This window comes from Oncorhynchus gorbuscha, linkage group LG16, assembly GCF_021184085.1.
Source record: "Oncorhynchus gorbuscha isolate QuinsamMale2020 ecotype Even-year linkage group LG16, OgorEven_v1.0, whole genome shotgun sequence".
NCBI lineage: Eukaryota > Metazoa > Chordata > Actinopteri > Salmoniformes > Salmonidae > Oncorhynchus > Oncorhynchus gorbuscha.
In genome coordinates this window covers 26,886,634-26,906,603 of record NC_060188.1, presented here as the reverse complement: position 1 = coordinate 26,906,603, position 19,970 = coordinate 26,886,634, and the positions used below count along the sequence as shown (strand labels likewise).

Genomic DNA, 19,970 nt, shown 5'->3' with positions numbered 1-19,970 from the left:
TCACGAAGCTGCTCCAGACTGTTTTTTTGTCCCTCCAGGTCCAGTCCCATCCCCCACCCTGCATCCCCGTATCCATTCTAGTAATCATGATGGGCATACAGCTGAGATGTCAGAGCTCTCTAGGTGTGACAGCCAGACGTAACCATACACCAAGTCATCAAGACAAGGGTATAATCCATTATTAGTCAAGTGTACTGAATCAAGCCCTTGCTTTCTAACACTCATATATATATATATTAGGGGTTATATTTAAAGCTATTACACAAATATGTCACGAGTCTTTGCCAAATGTTGTATCTTGGAGCCAATTCCTTGTGCACTCAGACTTTAGTTGGGTCAGTGGAAAAAGCTTTGGAAAACTTTGACTTACTTTGACATTTATCATCAGAGCACCAAGAGAGAGGCTCAGTTAGAAATAAAACCACCAGTGCGTCCATTTCTTTAACCTCCTTTCTCCCACCTGGCTACCTTTCCCGGTGGCTCTTTCTCAATTCATCTTTCCTCGTCTCCTTCTCAAAACCCATTGGAGGTGGTCCTAGGGGAGGGACCCTGGACCTTCTCCTCCAATAAAGGAGGCAAGGAGATAGAATGTGAGGAATCACAGAAAGACTGAGGCTTTGTGCTCCAGCACAGGGCAGCACACTTGTGGTGCATGTGACCCTGGTCTCGCCATCCATCTTCCGTGGCTGCCTATCCCCATCCAGAGGCCTGTCCATCGGTCACAGCCCACACAGCCTCCCAAAACAGACATGCCAATCACTCACACGGATGCCTGTGCTTCAACATGGCGCTCTGCACTGCACACACCCACTTCTGCTGTACATCACCGCCATATACATACAGTGCAATAACACATCAAGGTCATGACGTATATACAGTAACTTCCGAAAAGGGCCCTCAATGTGAACCAAACTAAACACCTGGAAGTGAAGAAAATAAAGTTACCTCAGTTGGTTATGGATTCAAACAAAACTGATTTCACAAGCATATTTTTTTTTTTTACTCAAAACAGACACAAGATATCCAATTTCACAATAAAAAATCAAAAAAACAATCAAGCCTGCTTTCAAGTCATCTTCCATCTACAAAACATTTGGGAATTTATACATGTCAAAAAATAAACGAAGACATTGATGAGGGGAAACTCCTCGGCAGTATTATTCATTGCGCTGATGACGAGAGGTGTCAGAGATGTTGCTATCCCGCCAGCCCCTACAACTGTAGATGCAATCCTATCATAACAGTCCCTCCTACAAGGAGAGCACGGATTGCAGGGTCTGTTGGGTTCCATATCAGTGCTTCATTGATTAACTTAAGTCATTGATGGGGGTAAGTGACCACACCTGGTTAACAAAGTCCACATAAATCACCAATATGAAAGCAGGAAACAAAACTGTCAGACTCCGCTTCCCTCAGTGGGGTTTATAGCCCCCATACAGTGTGGTGCTGGTGGTGGAGGGTAGCACTCTGGTTGTTGTCTACCCGTCTCCTGACACCTCACATGGGGTAGTTGAGCACCACGTCCTGCTTGGCCAGCTCCAACAACATAGGGTCGTCAAAGAACTTGCTGATGCTCACATCCTCACTCAGACCCTGCATGGAAACCAGGGAGTCGGTCAGTCACATGGTCGTGATGTGCAGGGCCAATAGTACATACTTAAGGCACACCTCCCCTCACAGACATGGTGAAGGGGGGGGGGGTAGTATACATACGTACCTTGCGCCGGCGGGTCTTGATCATGAACTCTCTTGCCAGGTGAGGGGCAGGCTGGGGCTCCAGCGGCCTGATCACAATGCTCTTGTCCAGGGGGTCACCAGGGACAATCTGGGGGGGGGGGAAGAGTAGAAACAGGGATCATGAGAGGGTTGAAAAGAAAAAAAGGGGAATGAGTGCGAAGGACAATATGGTCCATTTGAGAAATTTCCAATCTAGTCTTTGGCTTCACATGATCCACACACTGATGTACAGAAGCTGAAACCTGAGCAGAGGCCTCCTATAATAGAGTCACCACCACTAAACCTTTCACCAGTCAAACGCGTGATCTGTTCTCTGCTAGTCAGCCGGCGTTCTCCATGTCACTGAGTCAGGGAGATGTCCGTCACACTCTTCATCGCCGCAACGTTAGCACATCTAGTTCGGAGTAGAATGGCGTTTCAAAATGATTACTTAAACCTATAATCTTCACCGGCACCTCAATCCCGTTTTCATGCCTGTTGGAAGGGGGGGTGGGGGTGAATCTCTTGGCCCCAAATCAGGCAAGGCGCTGTTTTGCCAACTCTGCAATCTCTCACTCCCTCCTTCGTGTGGGGCTGCGTTCCAATCCCAAAATGGCAACATATTCCCTATTTAGCCCTATGGGTCCTTGTCAATATTAGTGCACTAGCCTAAATAGGGAATAGGGTGGCCATTTGGGACAAATCCTAGGACTGTGCTGTAACAAAACCCCAGGCCTGCGGGGGAAGATTGAACGGGGGGGGGGAATCAATGGAGCGTCTGCAGCCCAATGAACAGATGGAGCAGGGCCGCTAAACGCCATCACACCGCACTGTTCTCCACACACTGGGAGGGGGTGATGGTCACGCTACGGAGAGGAATCACCTCTGTTTCAGTTTTACAGAAGAGGAGAGACTAGAAGTAGGCTGTGGGGTAAATGAGGGCGACGGGAGCAAATACTTTTTTCCTGACACAGCCAAAGAGGAGAAGAGAGAGACACACGACACAGGGGGGGAAAGACAGAGACAACTGTAGCGTACACAATAGCTGCTGACTCAACACCCTTCTAGTCAGCATCCAAACCAATTTACTCAGAGTGGCAGGCATGAGCACGAGGTTCGTGACTCTGGCATCATTCTGTCCGAGTGTGTGTGCATGTGTATATTAACACAGCTGGTGGGCATTAAGAAAGAGGGCACACGTGTGTGTGTGTGTGTGTGTGTGTGTGTGTGTGTGTGTGTGTGTGTGTGTGTGTGTGTGTGTCTGTGTCCGGCCGTTTGATCCCACCTGCCAGTGGTGGAAGACGGACAGGGAGAAGGCCTGGCCCTGTGTGTGTGTTCTTAGGTCAGTCTCGAAGCCAAACGAGTCAATGGCTGGGATGAAGGCCTTGATGGTGTAGAGGGGAGACCCGGGGATGGGGGCGTCCTGGGTCACATGACCTCTGGAGCACAACACAAAACCACAGCAGATAGAATTGTAACAACGACAATAACAAAACCACCACATTTGAGCAATCAGCACAATATTTCCACGTTCAACATTCCAGATGAAGGTTTAAAAAGGTCAGTCAAGAAGCTATGGGTGGGGTAATTGGGATGGTACAGAGGAGACATCATTATTTAGTGGTTTGCCGACCTCACCTCCGTCTGGCCAGTACTGTGTACACAGCAGACACACAGTCAGCTGGGGCCTGGACCTCGACAAAGTAATAGGGCTCCATCAACCTGGGGGTGGCCTGCGAGGGACAGGAGAGGGACAGTAATTGGGACAGCCATTAGGAGAACCAGAGGAGAGGAGGGCAGGAGGGAGAGCCAGAGAAGATGGAGGGCAGGGGAGGAAAGAACAGTGGAGAAAGTCAGAGGAGAGAAGCCCGAGAGGCAGGCAATGATGGAGGGATGCAAGGAACCAAAAGAAAAAAAGGGGAAAAAAGGAGACACCCTTGAAAGAGGGAGGCCGTCACACCTCAGTACAAACAAGAGCAAGTCAGAAGAAACCAGCTCTTTAAATCAAGGTCATGTAACTCAGGAGAAAAAGGATAGGAAGCAAGAGAGGGAGTGAGAGGGACGATCTCACCATGAGGAAGGCAGAGTACACCACTCTCCTGGCTGTGGGGATGACCTGTCCTCCTCCTCTGTGTAGAGGCTCCTGCGCTATGACCGCATCCAGGATCTTAAACTTCACGTTTCTGATAGCTAGGGAGGGGACATACAGCGGTTAGGTGACTGTGTGAGTGAGTGAGTGATAAAGAGTGGCAAGACACTTACGTTCGTCACACAGAGGCCCCTCCCTGGTGCCCCACTGGAAGCCCTGGATGATGCTGTCCTTAACCGAGCCCAGCAGAGCCTTGTCCACCTGCACACAACAACACACCGTCAACTACCTGGAGACATATGCCTCGTGCCAAGCTACGCACGTCTGAATACAGGTGGACACAAAATTGCCTTCATTACACCCAAGTGTCATAATCAAAGATCAATATGGAGAGATTGATTGTTCTCATTGATCATAATATTTCCTTGTCTTCCAGGTGGCATAACACTAACCCACGACCGATGTTGTTGTGCCCGATGACAGGCCACTCAATGGGTCAATGCCCCTATGATCACACCGGTGTCGACAGAGGGCCAACTCACTGACACATCCATCGATGCATTTTCACACATCTGCTAGACAGCAGTCATCCTAAATCACTCCAACACGCACTCACAATTCACACACAGTCTGTTTACAGTTAGGCCTAGAGACAGACAAGCTGACCCCAAAGTAGCCCAGCATGACCCCAGAGCCCTAGCCTGCCCAACTCACCTCAGCCCAGGCTGACTCAAAGACCACCAGCCCTCCACACCACCCCTAGCCCGTCCCCAGAGCCCTGGTCTCACCTCAGAAGGCAGGGTGTCATCTACCAGGATGTTAGGCCCGGTGGTGTCGGGCCCAAAGGCCCAGATAGACCTGGCAGCCAGCAGATCCCAGTCATACTTGGTCTGGAAAAACTCTCCCAGCTTCTTCCTGGAACCGTGGATTAAACAACAGGTTGGATTAGTGAGTGGTGTCCGTGGGGATGTGGGGTGGGGGTGACAGGAAGAGGAACAGAGGGGATAGAGTTGGTTTCATGGGATGTCAAGTTAAAGTGTGTCACTGCCTTGGCACCATGGCTCACGTTGGCAATGCCAGGCCCAGATGGGTTCACAGATGAGCAGCACACAGCGGGCCGGATACTGTACACTTCCAATCACACACACACACACACACACACACACACACACACACACACACACACACACACACACACACACACACACACACACACACACACACACACACACACACACACACACACATAGGCCTCAAGGTACGGTAAAGACAGATGTCTGTTTGGGTTGAGACACTGACATGTGGACAGGTAGAAGGATACAGCAGGTCTCTGTAGAAATAGGTGGTGTGCAGGTATGTCCCGTACCTGTTCCATGTGATCTGCACCACCTCGTTCTCTATGTCCTCAGCCAGGCCCTTCTCCAGAGGCTCGGCAATCATGGTGATCTTATTCCTGTCAATCAAAACACACAACCGTCAATCACACAGGGGCGGCAGGTAGCCTAGTGGTTAGAGTATTGGGCCAGTAACCGAAAGGTTGCGAGATCGCATCCCCGAGTACAAATCTGTCGTTCTGCCCCTGAACAAGGCAGTTGACTCACTGTTCTTAGGCAGTCATTGTAAATAAGAATTTGTTCTTAAACTGACTTGCCTAGTTAAATAAAGGTTAAATAAAATTCAGACAAAACAGCCACAGCTCTCAATCTCCCACCCATCCACACAGCACACGAAACCTCACACCTCAACATGGGACCGAATGCGTCCCATATGACACCCTATTCCCTATATAGTGCACTACTTTCGACCAGAGCCCTATGGGGTGCCATTTGGGACGCAGACAGTCTACACTAGTCGTTTAGTGTACTGTAGGCTAGGTCACTGGTGACCCAGGGGAGATGGTGGATGCTTACTTCTTGTTCGGCGTCTCGGCAAAGCACTTGAGAGACGACGTCTCCACTACTGTCTCACAGAAGGTCACCACGGGGTCAGCCACCTGTGAGAAAGAGGGAAACATTCAGTACTGGAAAACTAATCAAGGAATAACACCAGACACGAAGGGTATTTTGTTTAAGATGTTACAATTCCGATACAGGAAGATTAGTTTGTTGTTCCAATTGGGTGAAGGGACATGAGAGAGAGCGAGAACTGACCTTGATGTCGATCTCGGAGTACATCTTCCTCAGGTCGTGCATGACACAGTCCAGGTAGAGTTCCCCAGTACCCAGGATAACATGTTCCCCTGACTCCTCCACCTTGGTGGTGAGGGAGGGGTAGCTCTTATTGACCTTCCGAAGTCCGTCCAACATCTTGGGCAGCTCTGACGGGTTGACTGGCTCCACAGCGATCTTGATGACAGACGCCGTGTTGAACTTGAGCGGCCGGAAGATCTGGGCTTCCTCGTTTCCTCTGGGCTCGGTGATAGTGGCTGTCTTGACGATGGGCTGGTCACAGCCCTCAATGAGAACCCAGTTGCCAGCAGGCACACGGTTCACCTCTATCTGGTACCTGTGGTTTAGAACATGAAGGGGTGTGAACTGCTGGGGTAAATGACAAGACAACTTCTCATACTGAACACTTAGGGGGTTAGGATATGCAAAAAAACATTGTATATAATACACACATGTACATGTGAGATAGGACAAATATAAGTGTAACAGTATAGCTTCCGTCCCTCACCTCGCCCCTACCTGGGCTCGAACCAGGGACCCTCTGCACACAACAACTGACACCCACGAAGCATAGTTACCCATCGCTCTACAAAAGCCGCGGCCCTTGCAGAGCAAGGCGAACAACTGCTTCAAGGTCTCAGAGCGAGTGACGTCACAGATTGAAACGCTAGTACGCTAACTAGCTAGCCATTTCACGTCGGTTACAGAAGCACCCACCAAATCATGATGATCATTATTATATTGAGGACCAGAGACTAGGGAGGAAACACAGAGGGGTTAGACTACTGAATACATAACCGTCAACTTGTTATAATGAACACACTTATTCTTCGCCCAAAATGGTCCCCTATTCCCTATATAGCGCATGACTTTTGACCAGGGCCCATAAAGCTCATTTGAGCACCATGTACGGAAGAGTGTGCCATTTGGGACGCAGGTCCGCGAGGTGGCATATTAACAATGCCTGTCCTTACCTGGCGACGTTGATCCAGAGGCGTCCCACCGTGCAGACTTGCGAGTCCTCCTCGTCCTCCAGAGTGTAGTTCTCGCCCAGCACCTTGACTGGCTGGCCCGCTTGGATGGTACCGCTCAGCACCCGGCCGAACGCGTGGAACTGCACCCCGTCCTCAGTACTGTACATCTTAGTGGTGTGGCACATCAGAGGACCCTGGTGGGAGGAGGGGAAACAGAACGGGCAATAGAGAAGGGATACAGGGAGAGAGGAAATAAATAAACTTAGTTATTAACCTTTTCTAACAGAATTCAAAAGCAACTATTTGTTACATCTCAAGCCTCTCCCTTCATTATTGGCTAGAGGATCTCTGAAGGGCATTTGGAATGTTTGTGATCGATTTGTTTTTAACAACTCACTTCACTCCCAGTCAATTCCAAATCACCCGCTTGCTTAATTGCGATTCCAATTGCAATGAGGCTATTGATTAACACTGAAAACAGATTCCCCCTACTATAAACCAACTACCATCCGTCTCTCTCTTGCCTCTTCTCACCCCCAGCCCCAGGGCCTGTTTCCCCCCACTCCGTCACACTCACATCAGGGTCGCATTCTGCCATGGCCTCCCCCAGGTCTGAGTCCAGTCCTCCAGTGTAGCTGTGCTCTATCTTGTTCTTGGCACCCCCCTGTGGTGAGGGGATGTGCTGCACGCACATGTCCACAAAGCCTGCAGGAGGGAGGTCATGCTCGGCATCACAATAATATGCTTGTCACACTCACCAGAAACATAACATTGAGTGCAATTATACCACTGATTATCCAAGAGTGTAGGTGGATACACTGGCACACAGAGGGTGAGCGATAACCACGTACAGTGAGTACAGTGAGTCATTGTGTACGCAAACTAAGAGCCTATAATGAGAATGCATACAATAGAATTAGGCCTTGCTAAAGACAGGAGATTTGATTTGAGATAAACATGGCTCAACTGTAAACGACCTCTGTGAATAAGATTAAACACGATACAGTTATTGGCAGTAGATGAGGCAGTAGAGGTCGGAGAGGAAACGGGGGTGGCGGATGGCGTACGTACCAGTGAACTCTCCGAAGAAGCGCTTACAGACCAGCCTTAGTAGAGGTCTGATGTTGAGCTTCAGCTCCTCTTTGACCAGGTGGATCCCCAACTCATCCAGCACCCGAGGCAGAGACGTGTCACAGTCACCCACCACCTGGGAGGGAAAGAGAGGGAAGGGGGAAGTTTACTTTTCAGACATGCTAGCGCTACTTAAAGACTTCTATGGAATGGGGTGGTCATCTGGGTCAAGTCATGGAGTCCAAACAAGAAAATGTGACGGAATCTCCCATGAATGGCCACAACAACACTTTTCAATTCATGGCGGTCCTATTGAGTTCATAAGCGGAAGCGTTTCGCCCGGCCTTTCTCAAAGGGCGCTTTCTGTGACAAAGACCGATCGAGGTCGCAATGAGTCCGCTTTTAAGAGCACCGTGAACTGAAAAAACTGTTGCGGCCTTTTATGGGAGACGCAATCCCCTTTTCTTTTTATTACTCACAGGGATAGTGTTTGAGGGAACAGACATGTCTACACTAAAGAAATCATCTGTGCATGTAGTTGCACATTGTGGGGAAAATTCAGGAGGTGAAAACTTTGTGGGAATTAATGGAAATATATGCAAATTAATATTAATACCATTTAAATGTAGATTGTTTTGTATTGGATATATTTACCATATCATATGGAGACAGATACATAAACATTTTACCTTATCATAAAAATATATATAAATATATGCCATTTAGCAGACGCTTTTATCCAAAGCGACTTACAGTCATGTGTGCATAAATTCTACGTATGGGTGGTCCCGGGGATCGAACCCACTACCCTGGCGTTACAAGCGCCATGCTCTACCAACTGAGCTACAGGACCACCTACCTTATCATAAGTAGACATCATTTCAAATGATTAAATCCTTCCAATAGAAATAAAACAAACAATTTAGTTATGAATTGAACTTTAATTAATGAGTTGACTGTTCACATGGGATGATTTCACTGAACAACAAAAGGGAATATTGAATGATCCATCGCATCTCCCAAAAACGTTGTCAACATCTGTAAAATGATCCCAAACAAGGACGAGTTGTGCTCTGAGGCGGTTGATGTTGGTGGGATGATGAGGCAACAGGGGAAAGAACCTCAGACCCACAAATTCCCTTCCACCAGGTGGCTGATGAGCCATGTTGGCACGCCTGCCATATTGCATCTCCATCCCAAAGCCCTTGCTTGGAAGTGTACTTCGCCAGACTGCCAAGAACCTTGCCCTCATCCAGGCCAATGTGGTGAGACATGGTACTGATGACACCATAGGTCTTGTTGATCTCTGCACCAGACTGGATGCTCTTGCCAGCATACTTGGGGTCCAACATGTACGCTGCGGCATGTATGGGCTTCAGGCAGAACTCTTCATGCTTTTTGATGTATTTCAGAACTGCAGTTTCCTCTGCTTGGAGCAACAGTGAAGTGGGCAGGGCAGTACGTATTAATCATCTTACATCTGCAAGCAGAGTCTGAACACCAGTCAATCTCCCTCAATCTATGCAATGGCTACTGCTATAGGTTTCAGGAGTTTCAGGCTGCTCTCCCAAAATACATCATCCAGGAGGATCCTCTTGATGGGGGTGTCCATATCAGCCAACTGTGATATAGCCATTTCTTGGAGACTTCTTGCCCTCCAGGAGACTGTCAAACATGACAACACCACCCCAACGGGTGTTGCTGGGCAGCTTCAATGTAGTGCTCTTATTCTTATCACTTTGCTTGGTGAGGTAGATTGCTGCTATAACTTGATGACCTTTCACATACCTAACCATTTCCTTGGCTCTCTTGTAGAGTGTTTTTCAGTGCCATGATGTCCTTGAGCAGATTCAATGCATGAGCAGCACAGCCAATGGGTGTGATGTGAGGGTAGGACTCCTCCACTTTAGACCAACTCTGTTGAACTCTGCATCCAGCAAATGAGTAGATAAAACATGTCTGGTTGGAGGGGTGTATGCTGAGCAAAGAACATTCAGAAATCTCTTCCAATACACATTGCCTGTGAGCATCAGAGGTGAACCAGTTGCATACACAGCTCGAGCAAGACATTCATCAGCATTTCTCTGACTACGTTCCTCCATTGAGTCAAAAAAAAACTTTGGATTCCAGGAGGACCATGACCTGTTGCTATCGATAAGGTGTCTTGATTCATCATGTTCACATCAAATAGAAGTAGAGGGACTTTTGTCAGAGGTTACTTGTGAGCTCCTGAGGGAACTTTATGCACTTGGCCAGATGATTCTACATCTTTGTTACATTCTTCACATATGATTTGGCACAGTTTGCAAATGTGCACAGCTTTTCTTTCTACATTAGCTGCAGGGAAATGTCTCCACACATTAGATAATGCCTGTGGCATTTTCCTGTAAAGATTAGAAAATAGGAGTAAAACATTATATATTATATATATATATATATATATATATATATATATATATATATATATATATATATATATATATATATATACACACACACACACACAATTCCATGTACAGATAAATAGTTAAGCAGTTAGATTAAACAACTCCTTTGAAAGATACATGTTTTAAAATGAAACATGTATGGAAACATGTAAGGTGAATTAACACTCAGTTAGCACCCACACGGTAGCATAAACTAACTAGCAGAAATTGTTATCAAGTTAGAAATGATTTAAACACACTTTGCTGTTGGCTACCATTTACTTGTTAACAAAAAATAATGTATGTGATATAAGATATATTCACCCCACCCAGTATTGTAATCAAAACTTACCAGAAAGCGTGTAGTCCTTGGCTCACACACTGTAGTAGTGTGGGCTCAATAGCATCTCATTAGTGTGCAAGATCTTTAGAATCAGCTGTACATGTGATGGAAGAGTGCAATGCACATGTGACGGAAGACTGCACCGTGCAGGCAGAGGGTTGCAATTCCAGTGAATTGGGGATAGTTTAATAAAAATATGCTACAAGACCTACAATTGCCTGACGTGTATCCCACAAAAAAAAAGATTCACTGTTATAAGTAAATATTTTGCTGAATTAAACCATGGAAAATTTCCGAAAATTTCCCAGAAAGTGTCCGACCCTTTGCAACCGTAGCATGTAGCGTATATGATTTGTTTCCTAGGAGATGATTGCATTAGATGGGTCTTACCTGAGATAGGATCTTGTACAGAGGTTCCAACACAAACTCCACAAAGCTACGCTGGGAGTTACTGGTGGGGGCTTTCTTAGTGAACCTGCGCCTGAGGAGAGAAGACAAAACAGGGTTATCGTCGTACATTACAGACAAAAAGTCTAAATGACACTAAATGAAAACCACTTACGTTTTGGGGTTGAAATAAATGTCTCCCCACAGCCTCTTGGCAAACTCTGTGTAGTTGATGTCACCTGCAACACCAGAGAGAAGGGTTAACAGTTCATTTTTAACAGTTATTCGTAGGGTTAAAACTAGGGATGCACGATATTGCGGTGAACATATCAGATTCGGACAATATTAGCTAAAAATGCCAACATCGGTATCGGCCTGATGTCTAGTTAATGCCCATGTTAAAAACCAGTGTCAAAGCTGCCATACATACCTACAGTTGAAGTCGGAAGTTTACATACACCTTAGCCAAATACATTTTAAACTCAAGTTTTTCACCATTTCTGACATTTAATCCTGGTAAAAATTCCCTGCCTTAGGTCAGTTAGGATCAACACTTTGTTTTAAGAATGTGAAATGTCAGAATAATAGTAGAGATTATTATTTATTTCAGCTTTCATTTCTATCACCACATTGCCAGTGGGTCAGAAGTTTACATACACTCAATTAGAATTTTGCAGCATTGCCTTTAAATTGTTTAACTTGGGTCAAACGTTTTGGGTAGCCTTCCACAAGCTTCCCACAATAAGTTAGGTGAATTGTGGCCCATTTCTCCTGACAGAGCTAGTGTAACCGAGTCAGGTTTGTAGGCCTCCTTGCTTGCACTCGCTTTTTCAGTTCTGCCGACAAATATTCTATGGGATTGAGGTCAGGGCGTTGTAATGGCCACTCCAATACCTTGACTTTGTTAGCCTTAAGCCATTTTGCCACAACTTTGGATGGTGTTCTTGGCTTGCAAATCTCCCCATTTTACCTCCAAAGATAACGGCATAAGACAGAACGTCTCCTTCCTGACGTTCTGAGTGGTATGACGGCTGCGTGGTCCCATGGTGTTTATACTTGCGTACTATTGTTTGTAAAGATGAACGTGGTACATTCAGGCGTTTGGTATTTGTCCCAAGGATGAACCAGACTTGTGGAGGTCTACAATTTTTTTTCTGAGGCCTTGGCTGATTTCTTTAGATTTTCCCATGATGTCAAGCAATGAGGAACTTAGTTTGAAGGTAGGCCTTGAAATACATGCACAGGTACACCTCCAATTGACTCAGATTATGTCAATTAACCTATCAGAAGCTTCTAAAGCCATGACGTAATTTTCTGTAATTTTCCTAGCTGTTTAAAGGCATAGTCAACTTAGTGTATGTAAACTTCTGACCCACTTGAATTGTGATACAGTGAATTATAAGCGAAATAATCTGTCTGTAAACAATTGTTAGAAAAATGACTTAGGACATCTACTTTGTGCATGACACAACTGACTTGGCAAAACTATCGTTTGTTAACAAGAAATTTGTGGAGTGGTTGAAAAACGAGTTTTAATGACTCCAACCTAAGTGTATGTAAACGTCCGACTTCAACTGTATATAACGTAGGTACATAACGTAATGACGCCACGTAAAATTTTGCGCTACACAGAATTCCTAACCTAGCCCACAATGTCTGCCCATAATGGAATTCATTGCCCTTGACAATCAACCGTTCTCTGTCGTAGGTGAAGCTGGCTTGAGCTGACTGGTTGAGCACCGGTGCACACTACCAAGTGCGCTATTTCCAAGTGCGCTGTTTCCCTACCAGAGTTACCCAGTAGTACTGCTATTAGCTTCATGACATACATACTATGGAATGACATTTGGGTCAAAACAGATAAAGTAAGCACTGTCAAAGCTGTATAAAAAAGTTTGCAAACAAGCAAACACCAGCCACACACGATGTGTTTACAATAGAGCGTTGGTAATAGAGCATAATTTGTTTGACCGCAATTTCTGAGGTAGCTAGCTTTAGCTTGGTGCCTAGCTAGCACCAATACAACCAGCCTGAAAACAATGACCAGCAGAAACTGCAGTCATTTTCATTATTCTTAGCAATGATTTAGGAATCCTTGTGAGGAAGTATTAGCTAGGTTGCTACTTGTTGTTCACCTACTGAAATTGAACTTCAGTTAGCTAGCCAGCTTCTTAACACTGTTGCCCAGAGCTAACGTTATAAGTAGCCAGCTAGCTTCATCTGGCTAGTGATGCTCGACCAGACCGGGTTGTGTTGTGAAGCTAGCCACAATAAGGATTAGGCACAATAGTGGAATTTGCGGTTTGCCTTCAAAATAAAAGTATGTCATTGACAGTGACACAAATGAATACAAATAGTACAATTATGCCATACTTTTATTTTGAAGGCTAAATTCAAAGTCCACTATTGTGGCTAATTCTTAATGTGGCTAGCTTCACATACAGCGGGGCAAAAAAGTATTTAGTCAGCCACCAATTGTGCAAGTTCTCCCACTTAAAAAGATGAGAGGCCTGTAATTTTCATCATAGGTACACTTCAACTATGACAGACAAAATTAGAAAAAATCCAGAAAATCCCATTGTAGGATTTTTAATGAATTTATTTGCAAATTATGGTGGAAAATAAGTATTTGTTCACCTACAAACAAGCAAGATTTCTGGCTCTCACAGACCTGCAACTTCTTCTTTAAGAAGCTCCTCTGTCCTCCACTCGTTACCTGTATTAATGGCATCTGTTTGAACTTGTTATCAGTATAAAAGACACCTGTCCACAACCTCAAACAGTCACACTCCAAACTCCACTATGGCCAAGATCAAAGAGCTGTCAAAGGACACCAGAAACAAAATTGTAGACCTGCACCAGGCTGGGAAGACTGAATCTGCAATAGGTAAGCAGCTTGGTTTGAAGTAATCAACTGTGGGAGCAATTATTAGGAAATGGAAGACATACAAGACCACTGATTATCTCCCTCGATCTGGGGCTCTACGCAAGATCTCACCCTTGATCTCACCCTGTGGGGTCAAAATGATCACAAGAATGGTGAGCAAAAATCCCAGAACCATACGGGGGGACCTAGTGAATGATCTGCAGAGAGCTGGGGCCAAAGTAACAAAGCCTACCATCAGTAACACACTACGCCGCCAGGGACTCAAATGCTGCAGTGCCAGACGTGTCCCCCTGCTTAAGCCAGTAGATGTCCAGGCCCGTCTGAAGTTTGCTAGAGAGCATTTGGATGATCCAGAAGAAGATTGGGAGAATGTCATATGGTCAGATGAAACCAATGATCCCAAACACACCGCACGGTCAACGAAGGAGTGGCTTCGTAAGAAGCATTTCAAGGTCTTGGAGTGGCCTAGCCAGTCTCCAGATCACAACCCCATAGAAAATCTTTGGATGGAGTTGAAAGTCCGTGTTGCCCAGCAACAGCCCCAAAACATCATTGCTCTAGAGGAGATCTGCATGGAGGAATGGGCCAAAATACCAGCAACAGTGTGTGAAAACCTTGTGAAGACTTACAGAAAAAGTTTGACCTCTGTTATATACCCTTTGTTGGCAATGACAAAGTATTGAGATAAACTTTTGTTATTGACCAAATACTTATTTTCCACCATAATTCTTCCTCATTTTGTCTGTCATAGTTGAAGTGTACCTATGATGAAAATTACAGGCCTCTCTCATGTTTGGTCAGTGTGGTGTGGTGTGTGTGTAACCTTGATTTATCTAGGAAAGTCGGTTAAAAACAAATTCTCATTTACAATGAGGGTCGTCTCACCGTAGGTGTCGGAGTAGATCTTGGCGAAGGAGCCCAGGGTGAAGCAAACACAGTACTGAGAGCTGGCGAAACACACGTTCCCCAGGAGAGGAGACACCACCAGGTTCTCGTCTGTAGAGTAGGTGCTGAGGGAAAGGGGAGAGCGGAGCCACAGTCAATGACACACACCAGACACTATAATACAACAGGCTAATCTCAATGCTAGTAGTTTTCACATTCATGGTTTCACTCTGCAATGGAATGTTCTGTTTGCTACTCATAGTAATCTCATCTGAAAAAAGTAGATATTTCCTTTCCTCCACACCCATGTCAGCCCCATAGCCATGGTTCCCAGGCCCTCCCCACGTCAGTACCTGAGCATGGCGTTGACCTCGTCCACTATGTGGCGTAGTTTGTAGTAGGCGTCTGTAGGGGGCAGCTTGAGCTCCACGATGAGGCGGTCCACCTTATTGATGCAGATGGTGATGGCCAGACGCTCCTGGACTGCGTGCTTGATCAGACGCTCTGTGTTTAACATCACCTAAAGACACACAGAGGGGCAGAGAGGCCTGGGTTACGGGAGAAATGGTACAGTTTACTTTCTGGGGCCAGGCCTCAGAGGTGGAAACACAAAAGCCTGCGTCTTTAGGCCAAACACTGAAGCAAAATCTGATAAGAGAAGTGAGACAAGATAGTGAATCTCTCTGATGTGAGTGGGGATTTGAGCCAAAAAAGAAATAAAATAAAAAGTAAGAGCACCCACCCCTTCTGCTGCGTCGATGAAAAGCACGATGCCGTCGGAGAGTCGGATGCCTGATGTCACCTCATCCGAAAAGTTGACGTGGCCTGCAGGGACGACAAAGGGTATGAGGTCCCGCTCTGCCTTTCTAAAGCAGCCAACCCAACATCACACACAGTGAGGCGGTAAATTATATCAATCAACCGCCCTTGATTACTCTTTTAATCTCCCCTACGTTTCCTAGGAACACAAGCATTTCGCTACACCCATAATAACATCTGCTAAATATGTGTATGTGACCAATAACATTGGATTTTATGTTGATTTGCATACCTGGTGTGTCCATGATGTTGAAGAGGAAGGATTTGCCTCTGGAGTCTGGAAGAACCATTGTGACAGGGGTGCTCTTGATACCAACCCCTCGCTGTGGAGGCACCAAATGGAAGAACCATTGTGAGTCAGCTGTGGAGGCACCAAATAGGAGTCAGCACAACGCACTTATATGGGTAATAAACAATTCTGCAAGAACTTGTCATAGCTCTGAATACAATAAAAACATACCTCCTGTTCAGTGAACAGGATATCTGTGTAACGGAGCTGAAATACCAAGGAAAAATGCAGTGAATTAATGGCTGATTTACAGTATACACAGAGCATTTCAGATTCAAATCAAATGTTATTTGTCACACACACACACACATGTTTAGCAGATGTTATTGCGGGGGTAGCGTAATGCTTGTGCTTCTAGTTCTGACAGTGAAGCAATATCTAAAAATGTCACAACAAATACCTAATACACACAAATCTAAGTAAATGAATGGAATTAAGAATATATAAATATATGGATGGGCAATGTCAGAGCGACAGACAGATTCAGTAGATAGTATAGAATACAGTATATACATATGAGATGAGTAATGCAAGATATGTAAACATTATTCAAGTGACATTATTTAAAGTGACTAGTGTTCCATTTATTAAAGTGGCCAATGATTTCAAGTCTCTGTATGTAGGCTGCAGCCTCTCTGATTATAGGATTTCTCCAAATTAGGATGAAAGGTGAGCAGCAAGTTTGGGGCAGTTTAGTCAAGCTGAGGTGTAAACTCACATCCATGTCATCTCTCTTCCTGATCTCTGGGTGTGTCTGTTCAATCAGGCAGTCCACGAAACACGTCTACAGACAATAAACAAATCCATTAAATCACAATAATGCCAACAGTCTAGTTACTAACATCCATGATGTAGCCAGGTCTGGCTCTAAAGCAGGTCAATTGCTGAGTTTTTAACCTTGCCGTGGTGCAGGTGGCCACACAGGGTGACGTTACGGATCAGCTCGGGACTGTCCATTAGGTCAGCCAGGAACCTGCAGAAGAGGAGAGGTAGGGGTTAAACATGGACCTTTGGTGAGTATAGACAGAGACAGACAGACAGACGCAGGTCTAGTTTACAACAGTCAAACTGGTGAACGGTCAATGACTTACTCCATGTCATAAACAGTGGAAGGTAGCTCCTGTTCCATCAGAGTGAACTGCTTGTTCCTTACAGGCTTGATGATGGGTTCTGATGGGGATGGAGAGAAAATGGGAATAAGTTTAATACTATCATATCTGAATTAATGCATACATGTGCTTGTGTATAAGTGAAACTGTGTTTGTGTGTGTGGTGTCTGACCTGTGAGGGGCTGTGCGTCCTCTTCCTGGACTAAAGTTTCCACCTCCGGCCCGTACACTTCCTCTGCTGTAGGATAGTATTTCTTATCCTCGTGCAGAACTACCTCCATTCCTGGGACATCTTCATCAGCATCAGCCGGCTCATCATCCTCATCCTCATCAGCCTGCAGAAAGGGACACAAGCATGTCATGAAATGACCTGACATTATAAACAACCCTACTTCATTTTTGTTAGAATGCGTTGTAATGTGCATTAACGTCTATGCTCTCTGTTGATTTCAGTAAACAAACCTCATCCGCATCTCTGTCGTCTGTCTCCAGATCATCATCCTCGTCAGAGTCTAGTTCTGGACCAATGTAGTTCCCAAACTCGTCATACAGATCCGTCTCCATTGTGAAAGGGACTGAGTAAGAGGAAAACATAATGGATTAGCATTAAAACTGCATCACACCCACGCACATGATTTAGCCTTCTGCAAAGTGTACCTTCTACAAACCAATGAATGTTGTCTACTTTAACTCTGCAATTAGTTAGCTGTGTTACTGGTTCAGATGTTCATGTATAACGTTTCAGATGCACACACAAACACACACGCACGATACTACATGCATTGGCGAGTAAGTTTAGAAAATCATGAAAAGAAACCCATCAAACTCACACCTCAAAGACAATGGTTCACTTTAAAAAGGCCTGAAATGTGCAACTTTGTAATACAGATATTTAGTAGCTACAGTAATCTCTTAGCTAGCTAGTTAGCAGATAGCAGTTATATAGGGAATGAATGGCATCCCTAACCAACGGACAGGCTGTGTTGCCGTTGATGATGTTTCGATTTTCTACAATAAAGTAGCAAGCTTGTTCTGGAGAATATATCAGCACAAAACACATAACGTTACCTTGGTGTGCAAAAAGAGCGGTAGTTTCAAATTTGTATCACTATTTTCCTAATTATTTTAACTATTCACAATGTTTTCTCTTCTGTTTCCAAACCATGCACATGTAGGACCCCTCAATGCAGACGGACGTCGAGCGTAGGTGATGCACAAATGTAGACTATCTTCATATTGCCTGATTGTATATTTTATTAAAGTACAATGCATTAAAAATAATGATATTCAAATAATATATCTATGGTTATTTGTTTTATGAAATGTATATAACATGTACAGTCCACAGATATTGTATTTGCTAATATATTTGGAAGAAAATGTTAATGCGCGCGAAGTATCTTGCCTGGGCTATATTTTTTTTTGTACAGGCGCATATTTGACATGAAGGACAAGCGAGATAACTCAGGATAGATATTTGGTACTGAAAGTCAATGTTTGTGTTAGATGGATTGTAGGTTTGTTATAAAGGCCTAGTGCACTCAAAATGTTGTTTTCTGTATTTTGTGTCATATTGTACAACAGCTAATGAAACTAACATTGTAAAAACTATTTTAGCAGTACAAAAGATTTGATCAGCAGCTACTAGTTTCCAAACAATTTGAGACAGATTTTCATGCACATATTTTAAAATCTGCATAAAACAATATGAACATTTTTCCCACCAGAAATGTGTTTCTACCAAACGGACTTTTTGTGGATAAAAGGCTGTGCCTGATGACATAGTGCACATCAAAATAAAATTTGCTGTTAAATTCACATGTACCGAATGAAAAATACAAGTTAAATGGGTTTCCATCGCATTTTCAACTTTACTGATGGTTTTGCCACAAAAACTGTTTCTTTATATAGCAAATATGTCCACCATGGTCTTGGTACAAGCACTCTAGCCAACAGCTTGCAGATACAGTGAAGGTAGGCTACCTACATTATGAGATTATTATTATAAGAGTGATATTATTTGTATTTGTAAAACGGCAGCCCATCATCGATCATCATGTCACAAGAATAAGACCCTTGATATTTATTGTAAAGAAGCATAAAGCTCATCACCTTGCACATTCACCACCCTGTGAAGTTAATCATAACTTATTAATCTTTATTTGATTTATTTTCTATTTAACTAGGCAAGTCAATTAAGAACAAATTCCTATTTACAATGACAGCCTACCCCGGCCAAACCTAGACTGACGCTGAGCCAATTATGTGCCGCCCTATGGGACTCCCAGCCTGTTGTGATTCAGCCTGAAATTGAACCAGGGCCTGTAGTGACGCCTTTAGCACAGAGATGCTGTGCCTTAGACTGCTGCGCTACCCGGGAGCTCAATCTGTAGCCTAATAAACTGCAAGCTTTCCTGAGTCGTAGTGGGAGGACCACACAACATATCCTCGCGTGACTCCAAGTTGACTTCGATTTGATGGTTATTATATCAATATTTGTACATAAAGCCATTTCCTGCATAAATCATTTTACCGACACAGAAAGTTCCCACCATGTCGAAATAAAACAATTGTCTGTCAGCATTTATAAAATTGTACCGGCATTTCATGTTTCCATTAGGCCGGTCGTGAGTTTTTCATACATCAAGTAATTAATCTGCATGAAATGGTTGGATGGAAACATGGTGAATGTTATGCTTCTTCCTAATAGTTGCTGGTTGAAAATACAATCCACACAGGACCATCTAATCAGAAGGTTTTTCGCATGGGTGGAGTTTCAGCTTCACTGTTGACATTCCCAGGCAGTA

At 44.7% G+C, this 19,970-nt stretch overlaps 1 protein-coding gene across 1 annotated transcript; it reads right to left on the bottom strand.

Annotated features, from left to right (window-relative positions):
• Positions 1-976: 976 nt before the first annotated feature.
• Positions 977-18,389, bottom strand: LOC124000120 (116 kDa U5 small nuclear ribonucleoprotein component-like). Its single transcript, XM_046306272.1, has 26 exons — positions 18,232-18,389; positions 17,626-17,738; positions 17,336-17,498; positions 17,146-17,224; positions 16,952-17,027; positions 16,773-16,838; positions 16,226-16,261; positions 15,998-16,088; positions 15,689-15,771; positions 15,300-15,466; positions 14,947-15,071; positions 11,350-11,413; positions 11,178-11,268; positions 8,019-8,154; positions 7,525-7,652; positions 6,948-7,141; positions 5,956-6,310; positions 5,716-5,798; positions 5,172-5,258; positions 4,594-4,720; positions 3,979-4,066; positions 3,788-3,906; positions 3,355-3,449; positions 3,002-3,155; positions 1,718-1,825; positions 977-1,593 (listed from the first exon to the last, which is right to left on the bottom strand). The coding sequence occupies exons 2-26, from the start codon at positions 17,725-17,727 to the stop codon at positions 1,498-1,500; spliced, it is 2,913 nt and encodes a 970-aa protein (XP_046162228.1). The 5' UTR covers positions 17,728-17,738; positions 18,232-18,389; the 3' UTR covers positions 977-1,497.
• Between the last annotated feature and the right edge of the window lie 1,581 nt (positions 18,390-19,970).

What these genes read in the sequence shown, in the direction of transcription:
- LOC124000120 (XM_046306272.1), bottom strand. Translation starts at nt 17,727, where the DNA reads ATGGAGACGGATCTGTATGACGAGTTTGGGAACTACATTGGTCCAGAA. An exon ending in TCCTGTTCACTGAACAGGAG is followed by an intron (nt 16,089 to 16,225) that starts GTATGTTTTTAT and finishes GTGCCTCCACAG; the next exon opens with CGAGGGGTTGGTATCAAGAG. An exon ending in GCCGAGACGCCGAACAAGAA is followed by an intron (nt 5,259 to 5,715) that starts GTAAGCATCCAC and finishes TTTGATTGACAG; the next exon opens with GAATAAGATCACCATGATTG.